At 47.0% G+C, this 22,035-nt stretch overlaps 3 protein-coding genes across 3 annotated transcripts in view; 1 reads left to right on the top strand and 2 right to left on the bottom strand.

The window, feature by feature from the left end:
* The window catches only part of LOC125431387 (mitotic spindle assembly checkpoint protein MAD1-like), a 30,041-nt gene extending 21,089 nt beyond the window's left edge, over positions 1 to 8,952 (bottom strand). Inside the window, exons 1-3 of the mRNA XM_048494149.1 lie at positions 8,853 to 8,952; positions 6,354 to 6,480; positions 2,288 to 2,428 (exon numbers count right to left, since the gene is read on the bottom strand). Of these exons, the coding sequence (XP_048350106.1) occupies positions 2,288 to 2,428; positions 6,354 to 6,480; positions 8,853 to 8,887 (303 nt within the window). The 5' untranslated portion in view covers positions 8,888 to 8,952. The remainder of the gene's footprint in view (positions 1 to 2,287; positions 2,429 to 6,353; positions 6,481 to 8,852) is intronic.
* A 1,127-nt stretch (positions 8,953 to 10,079) lies between these two features.
* MRM2 (mitochondrial rRNA methyltransferase 2) lies at positions 10,080 to 15,940 on the bottom strand. The gene is made up of 3 exons (XM_048492543.1): positions 15,771 to 15,940; positions 14,576 to 14,865; positions 10,080 to 10,924 (listed from the first exon to the last, which is right to left on the bottom strand). Exons 1-3 carry the CDS (start codon positions 15,776 to 15,778, stop codon positions 10,473 to 10,475), a joined length of 750 nt encoding a protein of 249 aa, XP_048348500.1. The 5' UTR covers positions 15,779 to 15,940; the 3' UTR covers positions 10,080 to 10,472.
* On the top strand, positions 15,916 to 21,501 carry NUDT1 (nudix hydrolase 1). Its single transcript, XM_048492544.1, has 4 exons — positions 15,916 to 16,051; positions 17,522 to 17,806; positions 20,496 to 20,641; positions 21,141 to 21,501. Exons 2-4 carry the CDS (start codon positions 17,655 to 17,657, stop codon positions 21,395 to 21,397), a joined length of 555 nt encoding a protein of 184 aa, XP_048348501.1. The 5' UTR covers positions 15,916 to 16,051; positions 17,522 to 17,654; the 3' UTR covers positions 21,398 to 21,501.
* The last annotated feature ends 534 nt before the right edge of the window (positions 21,502 to 22,035 follow it).

Raw genomic sequence — 22,035 nt, 5'->3', positions numbered from 1 at the left:
TAAAGTTTTACTGTACAGTATGTTACTTATCATCTGCCTTTCACGCTGGGACTAGAGGCAGGTTATAACAAGTGAGGCAAAATAACCTAGTCGATGCTGTATAATATACAAAATAAAAATTAAACTTCGAAAGTCTCTTTATCGGCGATCGCAAGATTTCCGGCAGAAGGACAGTTACATCTTGCCATATCTACGACTTTTCACCAGTAAACTGGGCAACCGAATCACGGTCGCCTCTACAGCTGAAACCCATTTCCCCCTCCTTGTGGAACTCCAAAAGCCCATTTTCACCGCGGCTTTCGTTTCCTCCCGACCCGAATCGATTAGCGTTTTATTGGAAACGGTGCGGCAAATTGCTCGGCTAATCAAAGCAAGACAAGCTACGGATTTACATACTAAGCAAGGATTATGCAAAAATGGCAAAAGATGCCTTTAAAAAAAACAACTTTATCCACATGACTTCCCGAAAGGCAGAATCCGAGCCGGGTAATTACTACACTGTGAGCTTAGCACGGCTCCCTTTCTCGTATCGGGGTTTGAAGCGTTTCTGTGACTGACTCAGCTAAATTTGGGGCTCGGCTGAGAAGAGCCGTAATCCCCCAAAATCGTTTTATTCAAAGCGCAGGGCCGAACCTCTGGCACTCAATTTCCTCAGCCGCAAAAAAAGACCTGCCTTCCACTTCAGGGCGAGAACTGTTTTTAGAGCCTTTCAGAAGCTGAAAACACCCCACTAACCCACACATTCAGGTAATCTTGGGGATTTTTTCATATTATTTTTCTTCAAGAATAACGGAATACTAAAAAGAAACATGAGACGATAAGATAAAAGGAATAAGAAAATAAAACAGTCAAGTAGATCAGGTTTTTTTAAAGTATGTTTTTCAACCTACAATACTGAATACTAGAGAGCTAACAAAAGAGGAGCAGCAGTGGCGTGGGAGGTTAAGAGCTCGTGTATCTAAACTGGAGGAACCGGGTTTGATTCCCAGCTCTGCCGCCTGAGCTGTGGAGGCTTATCTGGGGAATTCAGATTAGCCTGTGCACTCCCACACACGCCAGCTGGGTGACCTTGGGCTAGTCACAGCTTCTCGGAGCTCTCTCAGCCCCACCTACCTCGCAGGGTGTTTGTTGTGAAGGGGGAAGGGCAAGGAAATTGTAAGCCCCTTTGAGTCTCCTGCAGGAGAGAAAGGGGGGGTATAAATCCAAACTCTTCTTCTTCTTCTAACATATGTATATAGATGATATTATATAGAAGAAGAGTTTGGATTTATATCCCCCCTTTCTCTTCTGTGAGGAGTCTCAAAGGGGCTTACAAACTCCTTTCCCTCCCCCGCCCCCCACAACAAACACCCTGTGAAGTGGGTGGGGCTGAGAGAGCTCCAAAGAACTGTGACTAGCCCAAGGTCACCCAGCTGGCGTGTACTGGAGCGCACAAGCTAATCTGTTTCACCAGATAAGCCTCCACAGCTCAAGTGGCAGAGCGGGGATTCAAACCCGGTTCTCCAGATTAGAGTGCACCTGCTCTTAATCACTACACCACGCTGGCTCTCTCGTAGCTCTTCCTGCTCAATTTCTTATTGTATTCACATATGACAGTTCTTCGTCTTGAAGGTGTCACAAGACGCTCTGTTGTTTCAGGTGCAGCTAATTCACAGTTAGAGGTGCCAGTTAGGGAATTCCTGAAGATTTGCAGGGGCGAAGCCTGGGGAGGGCTAGGTTTCAGGAAGAGAGGGACCTCAGCAGGGTGTAATACCATACAGGCCACCTGGTGTAGTCACAGTTCTCTCAGAATTCTCCGAGCCCCAACTACTTCACAGGGTGAATGTTGTGGGGTTAGGAAGGGAAAGGAGCTTGCAAGCTGCCTCGAGTCTTCTTGCAGGACAGAAAGGCAGAGTATAAATCTAAACTCTTCTCCTTCTCCTTTCTTCTCCTATGCAGCAGTGGTGTAGGAGGTTAAGAGCTCGTGTATCTAATCTGGAGGAACCGGGTTTGATTCCCAGCTCTGCCGCCTGAGCTATGGAGGCTTCTCTGGGGAATTCAGATTAGCCTGTACACTCCCACACACGCCAGCTGGGTGACCTTGGGCTAGTCACAGCTTCTCGGAGCTCTCTCAGCCCCACCTACCTCACAGGGTGTTTTTTGTGAGGGGGGAAGGGCAAGGAGATTGTAAGCCCCTTTAAGTCTCCTGCAGGAGAGAAAGGGGGGATATAAATTCAAACTCTTCTTCTTCTTCAAAGGGGAAGCAGAATTGCTTGCGCTTCCAGCCACGTTCTGCTACCAGACCCACCTCATAATTCCTCGCGTGCAAGTTCGCCTGTTTCTCCAGCTCGATCCGGGCCTTCTTGTGACTTAGCTCCATCTGCATTTTCTCCCTTTCTGCTTGCAAGAGCTGCGTCCCGGAATGGATTTGCTCAGCCTTCTCTTCGGCCTGATCCGTCGGTGTGAAGGCACAAAAGAAAGGGAGGCGTTATCACAAACAGCACACTGACAGCACACGTTGTGCCTGCCAAGCAATCCAAAGATGACTTGGGGATTATTTTCAGGAGTTCTACACTCCATCTCAGATAAAGATGTTAGTATGGTCGGTTGAGGTGCAGCGGTGGAGGAAATTGTACGTTTCCACATTAATTTATAGCCCCGAATGAGAAATATCATTCATGCCTTTGTCAAAACCATTATTTTGTGCATCCTTGGACATAGCACTTTGATACAGGAGCATTTCTGCTTCATTGAATGACTATCATCAAACTTTCAAACAGATGGAGTAGGAAAATACCCGGGCATTCTACAACAAAGAAAGTCCGGCATGTTGAATTCTGTGGCAAAGAAATATACAATCTACTAACATCTTTTGATGAGACAAAATATAATCCTGTGAACCAGCGAGGATCAGCAACTCACTTGTAAGATGCAATGTTTTACCATCAGCAGTTATGCTAGGGAGATGTTCAAAAATTCCCTATGATAGTGGTGGCGAACCTTTTCGAGACCGAGTGCCCAAATTGCAACCCAAAACCCACTTATATATCGCAAAGTGCCAACACGGCAATTTAACCTGAATACTGAGGTTTTAGTTTAGAAAAAAGGTTGGCTCCGAGGCGTGCGTTACTCGGGAGTAAGCTTGGTGATAGTCGGTGGCCTTGCTTTGAAGCAACCGTGCAACTCTTCCAACGGGTGAATCACGACCCTAGGAGGGTTTGCTCAGAAGCAAGCCCCATTGCCAGCAACCGAGCTTACTCCCAGGTAAAGGATCGCACTTTAGTTCATTGCATGAAAATCAGTGGGGTTTAACAGTGCTTGACAGGGTTACCTACACTGCTTCCCCAAAACTAGGTCTTAGGTTTAATGCTAATAATCGAGCCCAGCAGCCCAGGCCAGCCTAGATGTGTGTGAGGGGCACTCTGTTTGTGCGTGCCCTCAGAAAGGGCTCTGAGTGCCACCTCTGGCACCCATGCCATAGGTTCACCACCACTGCCCTATGAGGAAATAACATGTGCTTGGCAAGCAAACCAAGTAAAAACTGTTGGGCACATATTTTCATGTTGTCCTTTTTATAACACAACCAGGCATTCCTTGTTGACCCCTCTTTCCATCAACAAAGAAGGATTCACGGAACAACAAAAAATCTGCTTGTTACTAAATAAAGAGTCTTGTGTTGTAACTGAAAAGGTTGCCTGGTTCTTGTGTTTTGCTATGAAACAACATTCACAATTAAATACAAGAGCCTTATGCATCTACTCACCAAACAACCAATTCTTAGTTCAAACCACACTGAGACAATATTGTATTTAAGATGCCATGGTTTTCATAGTTTCGTTTCTATATTATTTATTGTTCTGTATAATGAGCCAGCATGGTATAGTGGTTTATAACAGACGCACCCTAATCTGGGGAACCTGGTGCAGAGAAGGGCAACGAGGAGGATTGAGGGACTGGAGCACCTTCCCTATGAGAGGCTGCAGCGTTTGGGACTCTTTAGTTTGGAGAGGAGACGTCTGAGGGGGGATATGATTGAAGTCTATAAAATTATGCATGGGGTAGAAAATGTTGACAGAGGGAAATTTTTCTCTCTTTCTCACAATACTAGAACCAGGGGGCATCCATTGAAAATGCTGGGGGGGGAGAATTAGGACTAATAAAAGGAAACACTTCTTCGCGCAACGTGTGATTGGTGTTTGGAATCTGCTGCCACAGGAGGTGGTGAAGGCCACTCACCTGGATAGCTTTCAAAGGGGCTTGGACAGATTGATGGAGGAGAAGTCTATCTATGGCTACCAATCTTGATCCTCTTTGATCTGAGATTGCAAATGCCTTAACAGTCCAGGTGCTCGGGAGCAACAGCCGCAGAAGGCCATTGCTTTCACATCCTGCATGTGAGCTCCCAAAGGCATCTGGTGGGCCACTGCGAGGAGCAGAGAGCTGGACTAGATGGACTCTGGTCTGATCCAGCTGGCTTGTTATTATGTTCTTATGTTTGATTCCCCGCTCTGCCACTTGAGCTGTGATCTGGGGAATCAGATCAGCTTGTGCGTGGTTGGAAGAGGGACTGTGGGAGATGGGGTGTGAGGATTGCAGAAATGTGCATCGGGGGATGTTTGTATTTTCATTGTGCGTGCACAGTGACATTAAAGTTTATCTTATCTTATCAACACATGCCAGCTGGGTGACCTCACAGTTCTTCGGAGCTCTCTCAGCCCCACCCACCTCATAGGGTGTTTGTTGTGGAGGGGGGGAGGGAAAGGAGATTGTAAACCCCTTTCAGTCTCCTGCAGGAGAGAAAGGGGGGTTCCTCTCCCTCGTCCCAGCTGCTTCTCCAGCCCATCTTCTCCAGCTGCCTCAGCTGTGGGCTTGCTGGGCCTCAGCCTCCTCTCTTCCCTGCCTTCCTCTTTGAACCAGGCCTTCACCCTCCCTGCAAGTGAGCAGCAGTGGCGTAGGAGGTTAAGAGGTCATGTATCTAATCTGGAGGAACCCGGTTAAATTCCCAGCTCTGCCGCCTGAGCTGTGGAGGCTTATCTGGGGAATTCAGATTAGCCTGTGCACTCCCACACACGCCAGCTGGGTGACCTTGGGCTAGTCACAGATTCTCGGAGCTCTCTCAGCCCCACCCACCTCACAGGGTGTTTGTTGTGAGGGGGGAAGGGCAAGGAGATTGTCAGCCCCTTTGAGTCTCCTGCAGGAGAGAAAGGGGGGATATAAAGCCAAACTCTTCTTCTTCTCTTCTTCTTTTCATCTCTCGCAGTGCCAGCTGGTGAGGGACTCAGTGGGGCAAGTCCGGGAGCTGCGGCCGAGCCCGGACAGGGGATATAAAGCCAAACTCTTCTTCTTCTTTTTATAATGCCAATAAAACATATTTGGATTTGAGGCTCAGCAAATGATGTGGAAACAGTCAACCGCAGGCACAGAAATTACTGTGAGTTCCCCATCCAAAAGAGCACAACATAAATTTCTTATTTAGGCCCCTGAAGTGGAGGCAAAGCATCAAATAGTCTGTCACGAATTGGTGGAAAGTGGAGGGAAATTTTGATTATTGCTCCTTTATACCCCCTCTTTACACCAGGCATCCTAGTCTTTTTGAGATCCTCTGGAATTCTGACCCAGCAGGGCGGGCACAGTCGCAAAACGACCCCCACGAGGTGGAGCAATCACAAGGTGGTAGCCACAGCTTCCTTTCAGTCACAAAAATTATGCACGGGGTAGAAAATGTTGACAGAGAGAATGTTTTCCTCTCTTTCTCACAATACTAGAACCAGGGGGCCTACACTGAAAATGCTGGGGGGAAGAATTAGGACTAATAAAAGGTGTTTGGAATATGCTGCCACAGGAGGTGGTGATGGCCACTCACCTGGATAGCTTTAAAAGGGGCTTGGACAGATTGATGGAGGAGAAGTCGATCTATGGCTACCAATCTTGATCCTCCTGGATCTCAGATAGCAAATGCCTCAGCAGACCAGGTGATCGGGAGCAGCAGCAGCAGAAGGCCATTGCTTTCACATCCTGCCTGTGAGCTTTCAAAAGCACCTGGTGGGCCACTGCGAGTAGCAGAGCGCTGGACTAGATGGACTCTGGTCTGATCCAGCAGGCTCTTTCTTATATTGTTAAAGCGAAGATCCTGGCGTTGAAAAGGCAACGGCTGCCAAAGCGACGTTTTAAAAAATCTGCACAGCCAATCAGCCACCCGCCGGGCCTTCGCACATTTTAAAAACAGTCGGCGAGCATCCGGAACGGTGTCAGTGCGTGTCAAGGGTCCCACGAGCATAATATTGGGGACCCCCACTTGACACAATGGGCAAAGTTGTTTGCCCTGCTCAGAATCACCACCACGTAGAACTGTTATGAGACCCCACGCCCTTTACCTCCATCATCTGCTGATATTGCGCATTCAAAGAGCTCTGTCTCGCGCCAGTGGACGGAGCCAAGAAATTATCCAAATGCTTAATGACAGATAAGACCAATGTGTTATCCGCCGCCTCTTCCATGGTTCTGCAAAACAAAAACAAAACAAAAAGGATAGTTAATTTTTTTCACGGAGAAAAGGTTTACACGCCTGGCCAGTTATACTTAAAGCAGCCTTCCCAAACTGGAAGCATATCTGCGGAAACTAGAAGTTGTCGCTCGGACGCGAGACGGGATCCCTGGAGATTAAAACCTGCCAAGGTTTGCAAATAGATAGACAACATAAGTTGGGGGGCGGGGTTTTTTACAGGTTGTTAACTCCTTTCTTTTTATTAAATTGTATTATTTAATATTAATAAAAATTTTATTATTAATAAAAATTAAAATATTTATAAATAAAATTTTAATATTAACACAATTAAGGAGCTAGATTTGACTTTAGTAGTACTCTAGAGAGGGACAAGAATTTCAGAGTATAAGTTTTCAAGCATCACAGGTCATAGGCTTGGGGCACACTGGGACAGGAGAAGAAGAAAAACAACAAGAAGAACAAGAACAAGAACAAGAAGGAGGAGGAGGAGGAGGTGGAGGAGGAGGAGTTTGGATTTATACCCCATTATTCCCTCCTATAAGGAGGCTCAAGGCAGCTTACAAACCCCTTTCCCCTCCTCTCCCCACAACGGACACCTTAAAGTGAGGCAGATGGGGCTGAGAGAGTTCTGGGAGAACTGTGAATGTAGGAAGGGGAAAACAGCAGGAATGTAGGAAGGGGAAAACAAGTCTGGTGCACCAAATAAGAGTCTGCCACTCCTGTGGAGGAGTGGGGAATCAAACCCACTTCTCCCAATTAGAGTCCACCTGCTCCTAACTTCCTAACTGTTGTTTACTTTTCTGATCTGGATGGGTATTTGAGTGGTGTGGTATATCTGGAAGGCCCATGTTCAATTCCCTACTTGAGCCATGGAAGCCAGCTGGATGACCTTGGGCCAATCTTATTCTCGCAACCTAACCTACCTCTCAGGATTGCTTTGAAGGCAAAAATGGAGGAGTGGAGAACAGTACAAGCCCCTTTCAGCTCCCAGTGGACAGAAAGGTTGGGTAGAAATTGAATAAACAAATAAAATGGAAATGCACAGTAAGGAGAAAGACTTGACAGCAATCTCTGTCTCTTTTGGTGTGTTAATATGTGCGTGTGCGTTTGCATTGTTTGGCAAACTGCTATGTTGCTTGCGATTGACAAAACCTGCTCTAGGCAATTGACAATATTAAAAACAAGAATCATGCAAGGCTGTACGTTTCAGCATGAAAACCTCAACCCAGCAGAAACGAGCCGACCTCGGAAAGAGACAGCTCCAAACAACTGCCAGCCTGCAATGCAAAAATTAATTTAAAAATTAGCAACTTAATGCAAATGTCAGTTCTGCACGAGTCGCACCACACACTGGCTTCTAAACTTATTTGGCAAATTGTTGTTTTCTCTGCAGGAATCTGCCCCGGCGGGGGAAGTGGACAAAAACTAAAAGCAAGAGCACCTTCCTTATGAGGAGAGGCTGCAGCGTTTGGGACTCTTTAGTTTGAAGAGGAGACGTCTGAGGGTGGCTATGATTGACGTCTATAAAATTATGCATGGGGTGGAAAATGTGGACAGAGAGAAATTTTTCTCTTTCTCACAATACTAGAACCAGGGGGCATTCATTGAAAAGGCTGGGGGGAAGAATTAGGACTAATAAAAGGAAACACTTCTTCACACAACGTGTGATTGGTGTTTGGAATCTGCTGCCACAGGAGGTGGTGATGGCCACTAACCTGGATAGCTTTAAAAAGGGCTTGGACAGATTTATGGAGGAGAAGTCGATTTATGGCTACCAATCTTGATCTTCTTTGATCTGAGATTGCAAATGCCTTAACAGACCAGGTGCTCAGCAGCAGCAGCAGGCCCTTGCTTTCACCTCCTGCCTGTGAGCTCCCCAAGGCACCTGGTGGGCCACTGCGAGGAGCAGAGCGCTGGACTAGATGGACTCTGGTCTGATCCAGCTGGCTTGTTCTTATGTTCTTATGTTCTAAGGCTCCAACATGGGTGTCAGTTTCAGCAGGGAAAACCTGGCCCAGCAGGCATGCCCAGATTTTGCAAAGAGAGTCCCACCCCGGATGCAAACAGCAAGGTCCAGCTTGCAAGGCCAATTAGAGTTGAACTAGAGTTGAAATTAAAAATTAAAAATAAGATTTGATTACATTTTTTTTTTAAAAAAAGAAGTCATCCCAAGGCCAGGCAGCTCTGCGCGGTTTGCAGCAGGCGGGGAATGGCTGGGGATGAGTGACACCTGTCCATCAAATGCTGCACGGGGCAGAGCCCTGCTGGCTTCCCTGGGGGGAAGAAATAAAAGGGGAGCGCAACGGCTGCTCCGCTCCGAGCGGGATCCCCCGCAGAGGGCACTCTAGACATGCTCAGAGGCACTCACCCGCCCCATCCCTCCGCGCCGCTTCTCCGCTCCATATCGCTCTCCCTCGCTTGGATCTCCCTCCTTGGCCGCAGCTGTCAAGTCTCGCGAGAGTTCCCCGCCCGGCTCCCGCGAGATAGTCTCCCTTCCGCCTCTCCTTTACCGTAATGCTCCGAGGAGCCTCGCACTTGCTTCCCCCCCCCCCCACACCGTACCGTGACGTCCATAACAGAAACGCAACTGAATTCAGACAATACTGATCTGTCCTTGCAAAAAAACGAAACAAATCGGAAGAGGGTTTTTTGTTTTTGGCATCGATAAAAAGAAATGCACTGGATTGAAAATGAACTGCTTTATTTAAGAGCTCGTGTATCTAATCTGGAGGAACCGGGTTTGATTCCCAGCTCTGCCGCCTGAGCTGTGGAGGCTTCTCTGGGGAATTCAGATTAGCCTGTGCACTCCCACGCACGCCAGCTGGGTGACCTTGGGCTAGTCACAGCTTCTCGGAGCTCTCTCAGCCCCACCCACCTCACAGGGTGTTTGTTGTGAGGGGGGAAGGGCAAGGAGATTGTCAGCCCCTCTGAGTCTCCTGCAGGAGAGAAAGGGGGGATATAAATCCAAACTCTTCTTCTTCTTCATTTATGCATTTATATATGTATATATGCGTGTGTGTGTGTGATTATTAGATTTACAATCTGCTCTCCCTACCAAGCAGGCTCAGAAGGACTTCAAGTAAATAAATTTATTTTATTTTTAAATATCGGGAGGAGTCTCACATGGAAGAGAGAGCAAGCTTGTTTTCTGGGGTTCCAGAAATTAGGTTAGATTCCACCTAAACATTAGGAAGAACTTCCAGACAGTCAGGGCTGTTCAACAGGGGAATTCGCTGCCTTGGAGGGCGGTGGAGTCTCCTTTTTTGGAGGTTTTTAAGCAGGGGCTGGATGGCCATCTGTCAAAGGTGCTTTGATTGTGTCTTACTGCATGGCAGGGGGTTGGACTGGATGGCCCTTCTGGTCTCTTCCAACTCTACGATTCTACAATTTTCATGGGATAACCAGGAAAAGATGTGTTCTTCATGCACATTTTCCTTTTTTGCTCTCTCCAGCATGGCCATGATCCCTTCCAAAGCCCACTTGACCCTACCCACCTCTTGCTGGAAACGCGATCGAAATCTAAGCGTTGATCTTATATATTTGACATGCTCTCTTGTCTTTTCCCAGAATACTCCCCCATGAACAAAAACAAACATCAAGGCTGAACTTGTTTATTATTCACAAAACTATTCCCTGTTCCTAACAGCTTTACAATCAATATGAGCGGGGTTTTTTAAAAACAATTATTGCTAAAATACCAAGTTACTTAATTGCACTCCATTGTCTTTTGTGTTTAGACCAGAGGTACTTTGAGCAAGCAATATCTGGTAACAACAGGTACAAACAGATTGGTGGATCTATTGTGATAATCTCTACACCCCTTCTACAGTTCATAAAGTTACCCTTTGGACGGCATCCGGACTAACATAATTTGTAAATTTCGCCACTTCCACATTGCTTTCAGTTTCCACAACATTGCCAGCTGATAGAAGGAGGCACACACAGGCCCCGGCAATCGAATCACTGAAACTTTGACTAAGAGACCATGCTAAGCACTGGCTGCGTCATTTTTAAAACACTGAGGCCGGTACGATTTCGCCAGGTAATACATCTCAGACGATTCCTTCCTGCTAGCTTGTGGCTTTAAGGTTCTCACTTCCGTAAAGTCTTGCGTCAATCTCTTCTGAAGGCGGCGGCTTTCCAAACCGTCCCACAGCTTACAAAGCAGGGTCCCGCCGGGCACCAAAACACACCGGGCCAGATCCACCAGGGACAAGCACAAGGCGATCATGTGTTGGTGGTCGATGTCTCGGATCCCAGATGCGTTGGGCGCCATGTCGCTCAGGATAACATCTGCCTTGCCTTTGGGAAGGGCTTCCTGGATCTTCTTTTGGGTGCTTGGGTCGGTGACGTCAGAATGGGGCAGAAAGACGGCTCCTTCCAGAGGGAAAATGTGAAGAAGGTCGACCCCAAGAACAAAGCCAGTGGGGACATCTTGCTCTAGGGAACAAGCAGTGTCGAAAACATGAGCGGGGCGAGTCATTTCAACATACATTCCACTGTTTCCTAAAAATTCAGGACGCTACTTTATTTACTGCATTTACACCCCGCCTTTTCTTACAGTGGGGACTCAAAGTTGTTTACAGTCTCATGGATACGAGGAAGGAATGTAAAGACATTGTAAAGTACTGTAATATGTAAAAAGGATAAGTCATAAGGATAGTTAATGAGAATATAAGAATTGTGAATTAATAATAATATAAAAATATCTACTGTAGAAACAGATTAGTTGGATACATATAATAGTAATTTTTTTTAAAAAAGCAAGTGTATAAGATATAAGATAGATATATTTGTATTTGATTATAGATTTACGTTTGAGTATATATGAAGGGATATGAATTTGAATATATATACAAAAACATTTGCTTATATTATGGATATTTTTTTTCTAACTAGAGACATATAATTAAGGTTGCTAGGGAGTAGTAAATACGAAGTATATTATTTTTGGGAATAGGATACGAATTTGTGGAGAAAGGAATTTTTTTTCCCACCCAGTTAAAGAATTAAGAAGAAAAGATATATGTGTTATATGGATGTGTTATGTGAAGTTTTATTGTAAACTAGTTTTGTATTGTGTAATATTGTTTTATATGGTTGAAATAATAAAATAATAAAAAAAACAAAGTTGTTTACAGTCTCCTCGCTGCCTCCATTTCATCCTCACAACAACCCTGTGAGGTAGGTTACGCCAATAGGGACCTTCTACTCTACTGTGGAAGCTTGGGGCCAGTCGCACACTCTCAGCCTAACCTACCTCTGAGGGCTGTTGTGAGGATAAAACGGGGGCAAGGAGAATGCTCTACGCTGCCACTGGGAAGGAAAGTTGGGTATAAATGAAGCAAACAATCTTCATAAATAATAATACTCCTCCCGCAACAGGGGCAGTGTGAGAAGCATATTTGAAAATCAAAGATTTGCAGAAACATAGAGCTGGAAGGTACCTAAAGGGTAATCTACTCAAACTTCTGGCAAAGCACAGAAAATTCACAACTACATCTTCCACATTTCTCTAGTGACCCCTGCTCTATGCCCATAAGAGGGTTAAAAAACCCCAGAGCCTATCTGGCCTAGAAGAAAATTTCTTCCTGACCCCAAAGTAGATCCACCTCTATGGGAAGTCTTTATTTGAATTTAAGGCAGAATTTGAGTTAGAGTGAAAGCTTAAAGCAGTGGCGTAGGAGGTTAAGAGCTCGTGTATCTAATCTGGAGGAACCGGGTTTGATTCCCAGCTCTGCCACCTGAGCTGTGGAGGCTTATCTGGGGAATTCAGATTAGCCTGTGCACTCCCACACACGCCAGCTGGGTGACCTTGGGCTAGTCACAGCTTCTTGGAGCTCTCTCAGCCCCACCTACCTCACAGGGTGTTTGTTGTGAGGGGGGAAGGGCAAGGAGATTGTAAGCCCCTTTGAGTCTCCTGCAAGACATAAAGGGGGGATATGAATCCAAAACTCTTCTTCTCTTCTTCAAGTTTGACTCTGCGTTGTTGTTTTTTAATGGCACATTAATAAAGATGAAATAATCCAAAAATATTTCCAATAAATAATAAACCTCAAACCGACTACCATTGCTTGGTAGAGATGATACCAGCCATCACCTTCCACCTCAGCGGAACAGCCGTTGTGGACGGCTACGATCCGGGCATGGCTTTGCTGAGAAACTCTGAATTCTGTCTTGAGGTTGTGCTTCAGGAATGTTATGCATGCCTCCCTCCCCATCCATCTGCATGCTGGCACACTCCGGCCACAAAGATGCACATGCCTTGAGTATAAATCCGTCCAGGCCCATCATATAAAGGTTATTTTTAGCCATTACTCTCTCCCCCCCTCCATACACACCCTTGTAACAAGCTGTTTTAAACGCAGGCCTTTCTGTAACAATCAATACTTCAGAAATCGTCTTCATCTATCACACTCTCCAGTAGGCCAGGCACACGGCTCCAAAATCAGCCAATAACATTTTCTGCTGTCAGAGCATTTTCGCTGACATTAATGAATTAGGAGCTAGTCCCTGAGAGATGGCGTTCGCCGTCTCTTGCCGGAGATGAAAATCCAAGTGGTTAAATAAAGTCCCCAGCAAGGAAGAAAAGAGAGCTCCTCGGCCACTCCTCTTCCCGACAAAAATGCTCCGGCATTTGGATAGGGCCGAACAGCGGTTGATAGCTGATGTCCTCTATCATCGCATACGGTAGCCAGCTCCAGGTTGGGAAATTCAAGAAGATTTGGGGAAGAGAAGAATTTGGGAAGGGGCGGGACTTGAACAGGGTTCAGTACACAAATTCCCCCCTCCAAAGCAGCCGTTTACCCCAGGTAAGCTGATCTCCAATACTTGGAAATTAGTTGTAATTCTAGGAGATCCCCTAAGCCCTAACGTTGCAGCTTAGAGTCTTTCAAGGATCTTACACAAGACAAAATACACAGGGACAACAGGGAATGATAAAGGAGAAAACAACTAGCAAATGAAGATACGGGTTTCAGCTAGAGGAGTCGTGGAGAAATGTAAGCAAAGAATGATTTATACAAATAGAAAGGTGGGAAATAGAAAACAGGCAGGAAGAACTATGACAGGGATAATGATAAGCAAATATTCTACATATCAGGTCCCAGGTTTGATTTCTGGCATCTCTGTTTCAAGAAAAGCTCTCTGATACAAGAGCCAGGAAAGGCCCAGAGAGTCAAAGAACACGCATTTGTGGTTTTTCACCCACATTAAGTGCACATTCCATTCGGGTTGGATTTTCGGTGATACACTCATTTTGGCCTCTCGAAGTCACCGTGCTGTCAGATCAAAGAAGCTCTGTGGTTTCCGAAACCACGCAAAGTGTGACTTTTCCTTCCCTTTGCAGGGAAGGGAATTAGGATGCATTTCACTTCCTTAGGGTTTTTCAGCTCCTCCCCATCCTTCCCCGCCCACATTCTTCGGGCCAGTTTGTTGTTGTTGCTGCTGTTTTTGTACTGATCCAATAGACCTGCGAAGTTGACATGGTCTATTACACTGTCGACAGACCAAAGATGGTACCATCTCAGTTGGGTTCCAAGGGTTAGATCCTTCCACCCATTTTCCACCCAGCCTCCTGCAACAAACACATTTCTCCACCAGAGGAAGTCATTCTCCTTCAAAGAAGATATTTGCAAGAAAGTAGCCATGTTGGTCGGCAGTAGAGGAGCTAGATTTGAATCTGCGAGTGCCTTTGATGCCAACAAGATTTTTGGGGGGGTATAAGCTCTTAAGAGCCTGCACAGGGAAGTTTGGCTCCCTGGAGTTGAATCTAGCTATTCTCCTTCAAAGGAAGTCTAAGGAGGAGACAGTCATAGGTCCAAATCCCATATTTCCAAAATATGCACTTAAGAACAATAAAACACTTTATAAATGGAGGAGAAACACATACTGTCTTAAGCATTTGCAGTACGACATGGCTGTTGAAATGGGGGAAGCAGTCAAAATTCTGACTGTCACTGTTTGGCTCCACTGATCAGAGTCACTGTTAATCATCTGCCGCTCACATCAACTAATAATTCAGAAGCTACAGGTTTTAAACGCTAGCAAAGGGGTCCTCTGAACTGGCTTTCCCTGTTGAACAGCACTCACCCGAGCCAGCAGCATTGACCCTTTGGACTGCAACCTGTGCCCAAGCACCGGGAGCTGTGCCACAGTCTAACACACAAAGCCCCGGGCGAAGGATGTTGTGTTTGTCATCCATTTCCAGAAGCTTGAAGGCGCTCCGGCAACGATAGTTCAACTGCTTGGCTTCCTTGACAAACGGGTCCTTGAAATGCCGCTCCAGCCAACGGTGTTCTGCCCCTGTTCTGCTTTTCAGACATCGTGACGCTGTATGGATTTGTAAGGACTGGAGCCAAAGGCTTGGTAACCTCCGATACCTAAGAAAGAAAAGGCAACGAATTTAGGATCGCTGTGATCAGCGAATGAAAATCTGCTGGTGATCCCTGATCCAAGAGAGATTCGTCTAGCCTCAACCAGGGCTAGGGCATTTTTGGCCCTCATGTGGTGGAACACTCTGTTTAGTGAAACCAGGGCCCGGTAGGATTACAGTTCCACAGAGTCTGTAAGGTGTCTGTTGTGGGGAGAAGAAGGGGAAAGTATTTGCAAGCCCATTGGTCTCCTTACAGGAAAGAAAGGTGGGGTAGAAATCCAAACTCTGCTTCTTCTAAGGGACAAAACCCCAACTGCTATACCCAGGCGACAGGAAAGGTAAATGCAAAGAATGCCAATAACAGTAGGTATATAAACCTCCGTGGGTTATGATAATGCCACAGAGCCCACCCTGCAACGCATCAATTTTCTTTAGGGAAACTGATCTGCAGAGAGGGCTGGCATTCCAGGGAATGACCAGGTTCCCCCTGGAGGATGGCATCAATAGGAAGGAGGAAGTCAATGGGATACAGTATCACACAGTCCACTCCAAAGCAGCCATATGCCCAACAGAACTGCTCTTGCTTGGTTGGAAATGCATGGAAATGGTAGGTGTCCAGGTGCCACCTGGAGGCTGGCATCCCTCCTTCAGCAGGGCACAATGCCAATCAGCCCACTCTCCAAAGCACCCCATTTTCTCTAGGGGAGCTGATCTCTGTAGTCGGGAGGTGACTTATAACGCCAGGGAAATCCCCCGCCGGGAGGTTGGCACCTCCATATGGGCCAACCAAGCTAATGAGCTGAAGCAGCAAATTGAGCCTAGTCCTAAATCCGCCCCTCCGCCGTGATTTGGCGCTCCAACCGCTACCCCACGCTGCCACTCTCCTCTATCAAGGAAGAAAGGGAGTCTCACCGGCTCATCGCCCCACGATTTTCCACCACTTCCGGAAACAAAAGCCGGGGACAGTTATAGCAACCGGACCAATTTGGTCCGTTTCTCAAAGTGCCCCGACCGGAAACTCAGCTCCGCTTGTTTACTTCCGCCGCCCAATGAGGCCCCCGGCTCCACTTCCCGGGCTGCTCCCGCCCCGATTCTTGGCTAAGCTCCGCCTCGCGAGCAGGTTTCCCGCCTTGCTGGAGGACCTGCCTGCAAGGGAGGATCGCGGCCGGGCTTTGGAGCGCCACCCTTAAGAGGTAGGACCAGCAGTTCTGGGCAGTGCCATCCTGCCTGCAGAGTCGACCTGCTCTAGGGTTGCCAACTTTGGGATAGGACATTCCTGGAGCTTTGCAGAGTGGAGCTTGGAATTTGGGGAGCAGATTATGTCCAGCAGTTCTGGGCAGTGCCATCCTGCCTGCAGAGTCGACCTGCTCTAGGGTTGCCAACTCTGGGATAGGGAATTCCTGGAGGTTTGCAGCGTGGAGCTGGGAATTTGGGGAGCAGATGAAGTCCAGGAGGAATTAGACGTTCCTTTATAACTTAATTTTCTGCTAGATTGTGGATAGAGCCCAGCCTCCACAGCATCCATTTTTTCCTGGGGAACTAATCCCTATAATCTGGAGCTGTAATTCCAAGGGATCTCCACATCCTACCTGGAGGTTCTGGCCCCTTCCTTCCGCACATGCAGAATAATGCACTTTCAGTCTACTTTCACAATTGTTTGCAAGTGGATCTTGCTATTCTGCACAACTTTAAAGTGCATTATTCTGCACATGTGGAAGGGGCCAAAGAGAGGCTGCAGAAACAGACCAGTGGGTTGCCTGGAGATCTCTCCACTATTAAAACTCATCTGCTGGCAAAGTGGATTGAAAGTGCATTATTCTGCATTTGTGGAAGGGGCGTCTGGAACACCTCTACACCAAATGCATGCACCAAATTCATACCCCTCTGCAGTAAATGCACACACTAAACAATTGAGAGTCAACTTAGAAACAGTCTCAAGACCATTAGTTGATACAAGATATTGGATCAAAACAAGAATCATTCCCAAATCGCCTCTGCATAAATCTGGGCAAAAATGTGCAACAGAAAGGATAATAATTCAAATGTGCCCATTTTTGACGTGCATCAAAAGCAATACTGCTTCCACATTGGGTAGGTACTTCAGAGATCTTTTTCAGACTTCAGACCTGTAAAAAAAAAAAATCATAACAAAGCACAGGATTAGTGCAAACCTTCCTTAAAACAAAAAGGACAACCTACTCAATCTATTGGCTGTTAGCTATAACAACATGTTACAAAAAGACTATAAAGTGAAATACGACAATCTATGTCAGTTTCCCCCAAAGAGGTAAACTAGAGTACAGTGCAACTTACTAATAAATGTTCAATTACGTTTTTTCCAGGGTACACTGTAAACTCTGGGTTGGGAAATGCCTGGATTGCATTGCCTTTGCAAAATATTGGCTTCACTAAGCTGGAATGAGATCTGCGCATAGGGATGGGATTTTATTGGGAGCAAAACCCTGTGGACCCTGACAGTCAGGGCTGTTCGACAGTGGAATTCACTGCCTTGGAGTGTGGTGGAGTCTCCTTCTTTGGAGGTTTTCAAGGAGAGGCTCGGTAGCCATCTGTCAGGAGTGCTTTGATTGTATATTCTTGCATTGCAGGAGGTTGGAATTGGCCCTTAGGTCTCTTCCAACTCTATGATTCTATGATCCTTACAGGAGAGAAAAACCGTAGAACCGTAGCTGTCCCCTGAGTCTCCGGCTAAGCCAATTACCGTGGTCTGCAGATCTGCCTTTTATCACCAGCCACACCTGACCATCAACAGCCTTCTGGTTGCAGAGAGAGCCGGGCATGTTGACAAGAAAGCTCTTCACACTAGTGATGGTGGTACAGCCCCATCGAATCCTGCTGGGCATGAAGAAGCGCGGCTTCGGGGCCGGGCGGTGGAACGGCTTTGGAGGGAAGTTGCAGCCTGGAGAAACCATTGAACAAGCAGCCAGAAGGTAAACTCAGATCACTTCCTGCGACCTCAGACCAACGGAAGTCCATAGTCCTTTGATTTCAAAGGGCAGCAGCTTAATTTGAATCCAGTAGCTCCTTAGAGACCAATAAGATTTTCTGGGTATAAGCTTTCAAAAGTCAATGCTTCCTTCGTCAAATAACTAAAGGCTCTTTCCACACAAACCTTTGAAAACGTTTGGAGGCAGGAAATAAAACATTTCCTTCAGGGAGTTCTGCATTGTCGTCCCGTCCCCCCGTCCCCCACATTCCCAAAATATTTTATTTCCAGTCTCCAAACGTTTTAAATGAATACCCTTTTCAAATGATTCTGTAGTCTGAAATGGTTTCAAAGCGTTTTCACTTGTGATCAGTTTACTATCTTTTCTGCATCTCTGGGAGCACAGTGGCGTAGTGGTTAAAAGCAGGTGCACTCTAATCTGGAGAACTGGGTTTGGTTCCCCACTCTGCCACTTGAGCTGTGGAGGCTTATCTGGGGAACTAGATTAGCCTGTGCAACACATGCTAGCTGGGTGACCTGGGGCGAGTCACAGTTCTTTGGAGCTCTCTCAGCCCCACCCACCTCACAGCATATTTGTTGGGGGGGGAAGGGAAAAGAGATTGTAAGTCCCTTTGAGTCTCCTTACAGGAAAAAAAGGGGGGACATAAATCCACCTCATCTCCTTCTGTGCCATCCCCAAACTTCTTCCTCAGTTCCATTTGATTGGCTCGCTGAGCTCACTCTGTTCCCCCTCCCAGTTTATTTTCATAAATTCTGTGTAATGTGTGTTTATTTTGGGGGGTGAAATTTTCAAAGCATCCATTATACAATCTATAGAGAATCGCAACAAGCACTGAAGCATCAATTCAACAAATAAATCCACCAAAAGTTTGGCATTTTCATGGCAGCCATTAATTGGTTCAAGGGGGTGACTGCGGACTGACATTGGGGTAATCTAAGAAAGATATTTGACAAGCTGGAACATGTCCACAGGAGGGCAACCAAAATAATAAAAGGTCTGGAGTCCATGCCCTACGAAGAGAGGCTCAGGGAGCTGGGAATGTTTAGTCTGGAGAAGCGAAGGTTGAGGATGGATGTGATAGCTATGCTTAAATATCGGAAGGGATGCCACGTCAAAGAGGGAACAAACTTGTTTTCTGCTGCTCCAGAGACAAGTATCAGGAGTCATGGGTTCAAGGTGAAGGAAAAGAGATCCCACCTAAACATTAGGAAGAACTTGCTGACAGTCAGGGCTGTCGACAGTGGAATGCACTATCTTGGAGTGTGGTGGAGTCTCCTTCTTTGGAGGTTTTTAAAGAGAGGCTAGATGGACATATGTCGGGAGAGCTTTGATTGTGTGTTCCTGCATGGCAGGGGGTTGGACTTGATGGCCCTTGCGGTCTATGATTCTCTGACCCTTCTAGGAGATAAAAATGGGGTATAAATCCAAACTCCTTCTCGTCCTCCTCCTTCTCAAGACTCCATCCCCTAAAATCTACAAAAATTTCCTAGCCCAGAATTGGCAACCCTATCCATGGGCCAGCACACTGTTTCTCTCAGTGGCAAACTGATTGCCCTGGAGGGCCAGACTGTGCATAGAAGCCAAGTCCTTCCCCTGATGTTGCCTCCCAGCCCTGGAACTCAAAGGTATTCTGCCTCTGTATATGGAGGCTCGCATTCTTCCTCATAATTGGCAAACGGAGCTTTGACTCTCAAAAGCTCAAACCCTGAAAAACTTCTGGTCTCAAAGCTTTGACGCGAGACAATTTGTCTGGCTTCAATATTGCAGGCTGACCCCCTGTGCCCCGCGGCGCATGAATTCAGCAAAGGTTCTTTGAGGTCATCCGTCTGCGCCCTTCTTTATTCAGGCTTTCTTTTCCTGCCACCAGTTGCGATCCATGCAAAGGCATTTCCAGATATCCCGATCAAGCCAACCTAAGGGAGCAGCAGTGGCGTAGGAGGTTAAGAGCTCGTGTATCTAATCTGGAGGAACCGGGTTTGATTCCCCACTCTTCCACCTGAGCTGTGGAGGCTTATCTGGGTGACCTTGGGCTAGTCACAGCTTCTCGGAGCTCTCTCAGCCCCACCTACCTCACAGGGTGTTTGTTGTGAGGGGGGAAGGGCAAGGAGATTGTCAGCCCCTTTGAGTCTCCTGCAGGAGAGAAAGGGGGGTATAAATCCAAACTCCTTCTTCTTCTTCTTCTAGTGGCTTGTGCAGCGGTCTGGCCGGCCCGTTGCTGCTAGCGGTGCACGTTCCAGGGCGGTTGTCTGTAATTAATTGAAACGTTAAATCTAATTTGAAAAATGGAGCCCGTCAGAGACGCGGCCAGGAGAGGTCGGGAGTCCTGCCCAGAGTCCCTATTATCCTTAATGGGAGGAACTGCTGGATACTTCGGTTAACCGCATTATTCATGCCGTAGACAGGTCTAATTAACAAGATCAGCTAAACTCTGCAACCGCCTGTCAAAAGTGTTAGCTGTTTTACGGGGAAGAATTACGGGGTGCTTTTGCTGTTTCCATCTCCCTCGGTCAGGTGAAACACACACACACCCCTCAAGTCCCAATAGCAGCTGCCAAACTGAGCAGGCAATACTGATATTCATGGGACAAGGGTCTGGCTCGGACAGCAGCTTCACTCATCCACTGACTCGTTCCTTAGTTCTGTGTTAATGTCGCTCGTTCCCGTCACTTAGGGAGCTTCAGGAAGAGAGCGGGCTGACGGTGGACGTCTTGCAAAAGGCGGGCCGGATCACTTTTGAATTCACGGGCGACACCGAGCTGATGGAAGTCCACATCTTCCGAGCTGACAGTGTCCAAGGAGAGCCCACGGAAAGCGATGGTAAGAACGTGGTTGAGAAACAGCGACCAATTAAAACAGTCTTTGCTCACGGCCCGGGTTGAGCCAAATCGTTTGGCCCGTCCCTCCTGGTTGCACGTCTGCATTTACGCATCTGCATGGTGTAGTGGTTAAGAGTAGGTGCACTCTAATCTGGAGAATTGGGTTTGATTCCCTGCTGTGCCACTTGAGCTGTGGAGGCTTATCTGGGAAACCAGATTAGCTTGTGCACTCCAACACATGCCAGCTGGGTGACCTTGGGCTAGTCACAGTTCTTCGGAGCTCTCTCAGCCCCACCTACCTCACAGGGTGTTTGTTTTTGGGGGGGAGGGCAAGGAGATTGTAAGCCCCTTTGAGTCTTCTTACAGGAGAGAAAGGGGAGATATAAATCCAAACTCTTCTTCTATTCTCTTTATTTGTATCTTGCTTTTCTCCCCAGCCTCCCTGAGCTTGAGGGAACCCTGATTTTGCTTATCTATTATATTATTTTCCCCCTTTGCAGAAATGCGTCCACAGTGGTTTGAACTGGACCGGGTGCCTTTCAAGGAAATGTGGCCAGATGACACTTACTGGTTTCCTTTGCTCCTCCAAAATAAGCCGTTTGTCGGATATTTTAAGTTTGAGGGGCACGACAGGATCGTCGACTACACCCTGGACGAGGTGGAGGAGATACACCTGGAAAGAGGCAGGGAAGAACTCTGCAGTCCCTCCAAGCCGGCACACCCTTCTGCAACAGGGCCAAGGGGCAAGCCATTGTAGCCACTCAAAAGTCTTTATCTCCAGCTCAAAGTGGACTTAATTGTGTCCCGGGTGGATTGCAGGCAGACAAAAATAAAATCATTCCTGTTTGGGAGAGAACCACAGACTTCTTTTGTATAGTCAGTTGCCATCTTTGTGTGGTTCCTGGATTCCCTCTTGACAGTGTTACTGGGTATAGCCCCCTTTCAGGGCCTTCCTCCCAATGTCTACATTTGTACATCCCCCAAGCATCATGAGCTCTTTGCTGTCCCTGGGAATTTCCTTATTTAGTGGGGTTTTTTTCTGAATCGTGTTGTTGAAAGGGGTCTGTCTTCCCAAGTTTTCCTGGCTACCGTTTACATCAGGGGTGGGCAATTATTTTTTCCATGGGGCCACATAAGAAACAGAAAATATTGTGGAGGGCCGGGCCAAAAGGCAGGGGGGCGAGGCGCTTTTGAACGCCCCGCAGAAGCCGGCAGCCAAGGCAACCGGCTTCTGCGGGGTTTTCAAAGACGCCTTCATCCCCGGCATGGCTTGGGGGGGCCAGTCAAGTCATCCGGCCCGAGGCAGGATGTATTCATGGGCCGTATAATGCCCAGGTCTGGTTTACATCTTATTTGGGAAGCTTCTTGTTCACTTCTGGTGTAAATTCTTAAAAG

Source organism: Sphaerodactylus townsendi, linkage group LG04, assembly GCF_021028975.2.
Source record: "Sphaerodactylus townsendi isolate TG3544 linkage group LG04, MPM_Stown_v2.3, whole genome shotgun sequence".
Lineage (NCBI taxonomy): Eukaryota > Metazoa > Chordata > Lepidosauria > Squamata > Sphaerodactylidae > Sphaerodactylus > Sphaerodactylus townsendi.
The sequence above is the reverse complement of the archived record's forward strand: the minus strand, read 5'-3'. Positions and strand labels throughout refer to the sequence as shown.

Coding starts and splice junctions, on each gene's coding strand:
- MRM2 (XM_048492543.1), bottom strand. Junction 10,925..14,575: donor GGTCAATGCTGCTGGCTCGG/GTGAGTGCTGTT, acceptor CTTGTTCCCTAG/AGCAAGATGTCCCCACTGGC.
- NUDT1 (XM_048492544.1), top strand. CDS start 17,655: ATGTTGACAAGAAAGCTCTTCACACTAGTGATGGTGGTACAGCCCCAT. Junction 17,807..20,495: donor ATTGAACAAGCAGCCAGAAG/GTAAACTCAGAT, acceptor CCCGTCACTTAG/GGAGCTTCAGGAAGAGAGCG. Junction 20,642..21,140: donor AGAGCCCACGGAAAGCGATG/GTAAGAACGTGG, acceptor CCCCCTTTGCAG/AAATGCGTCCACAGTGGTTT.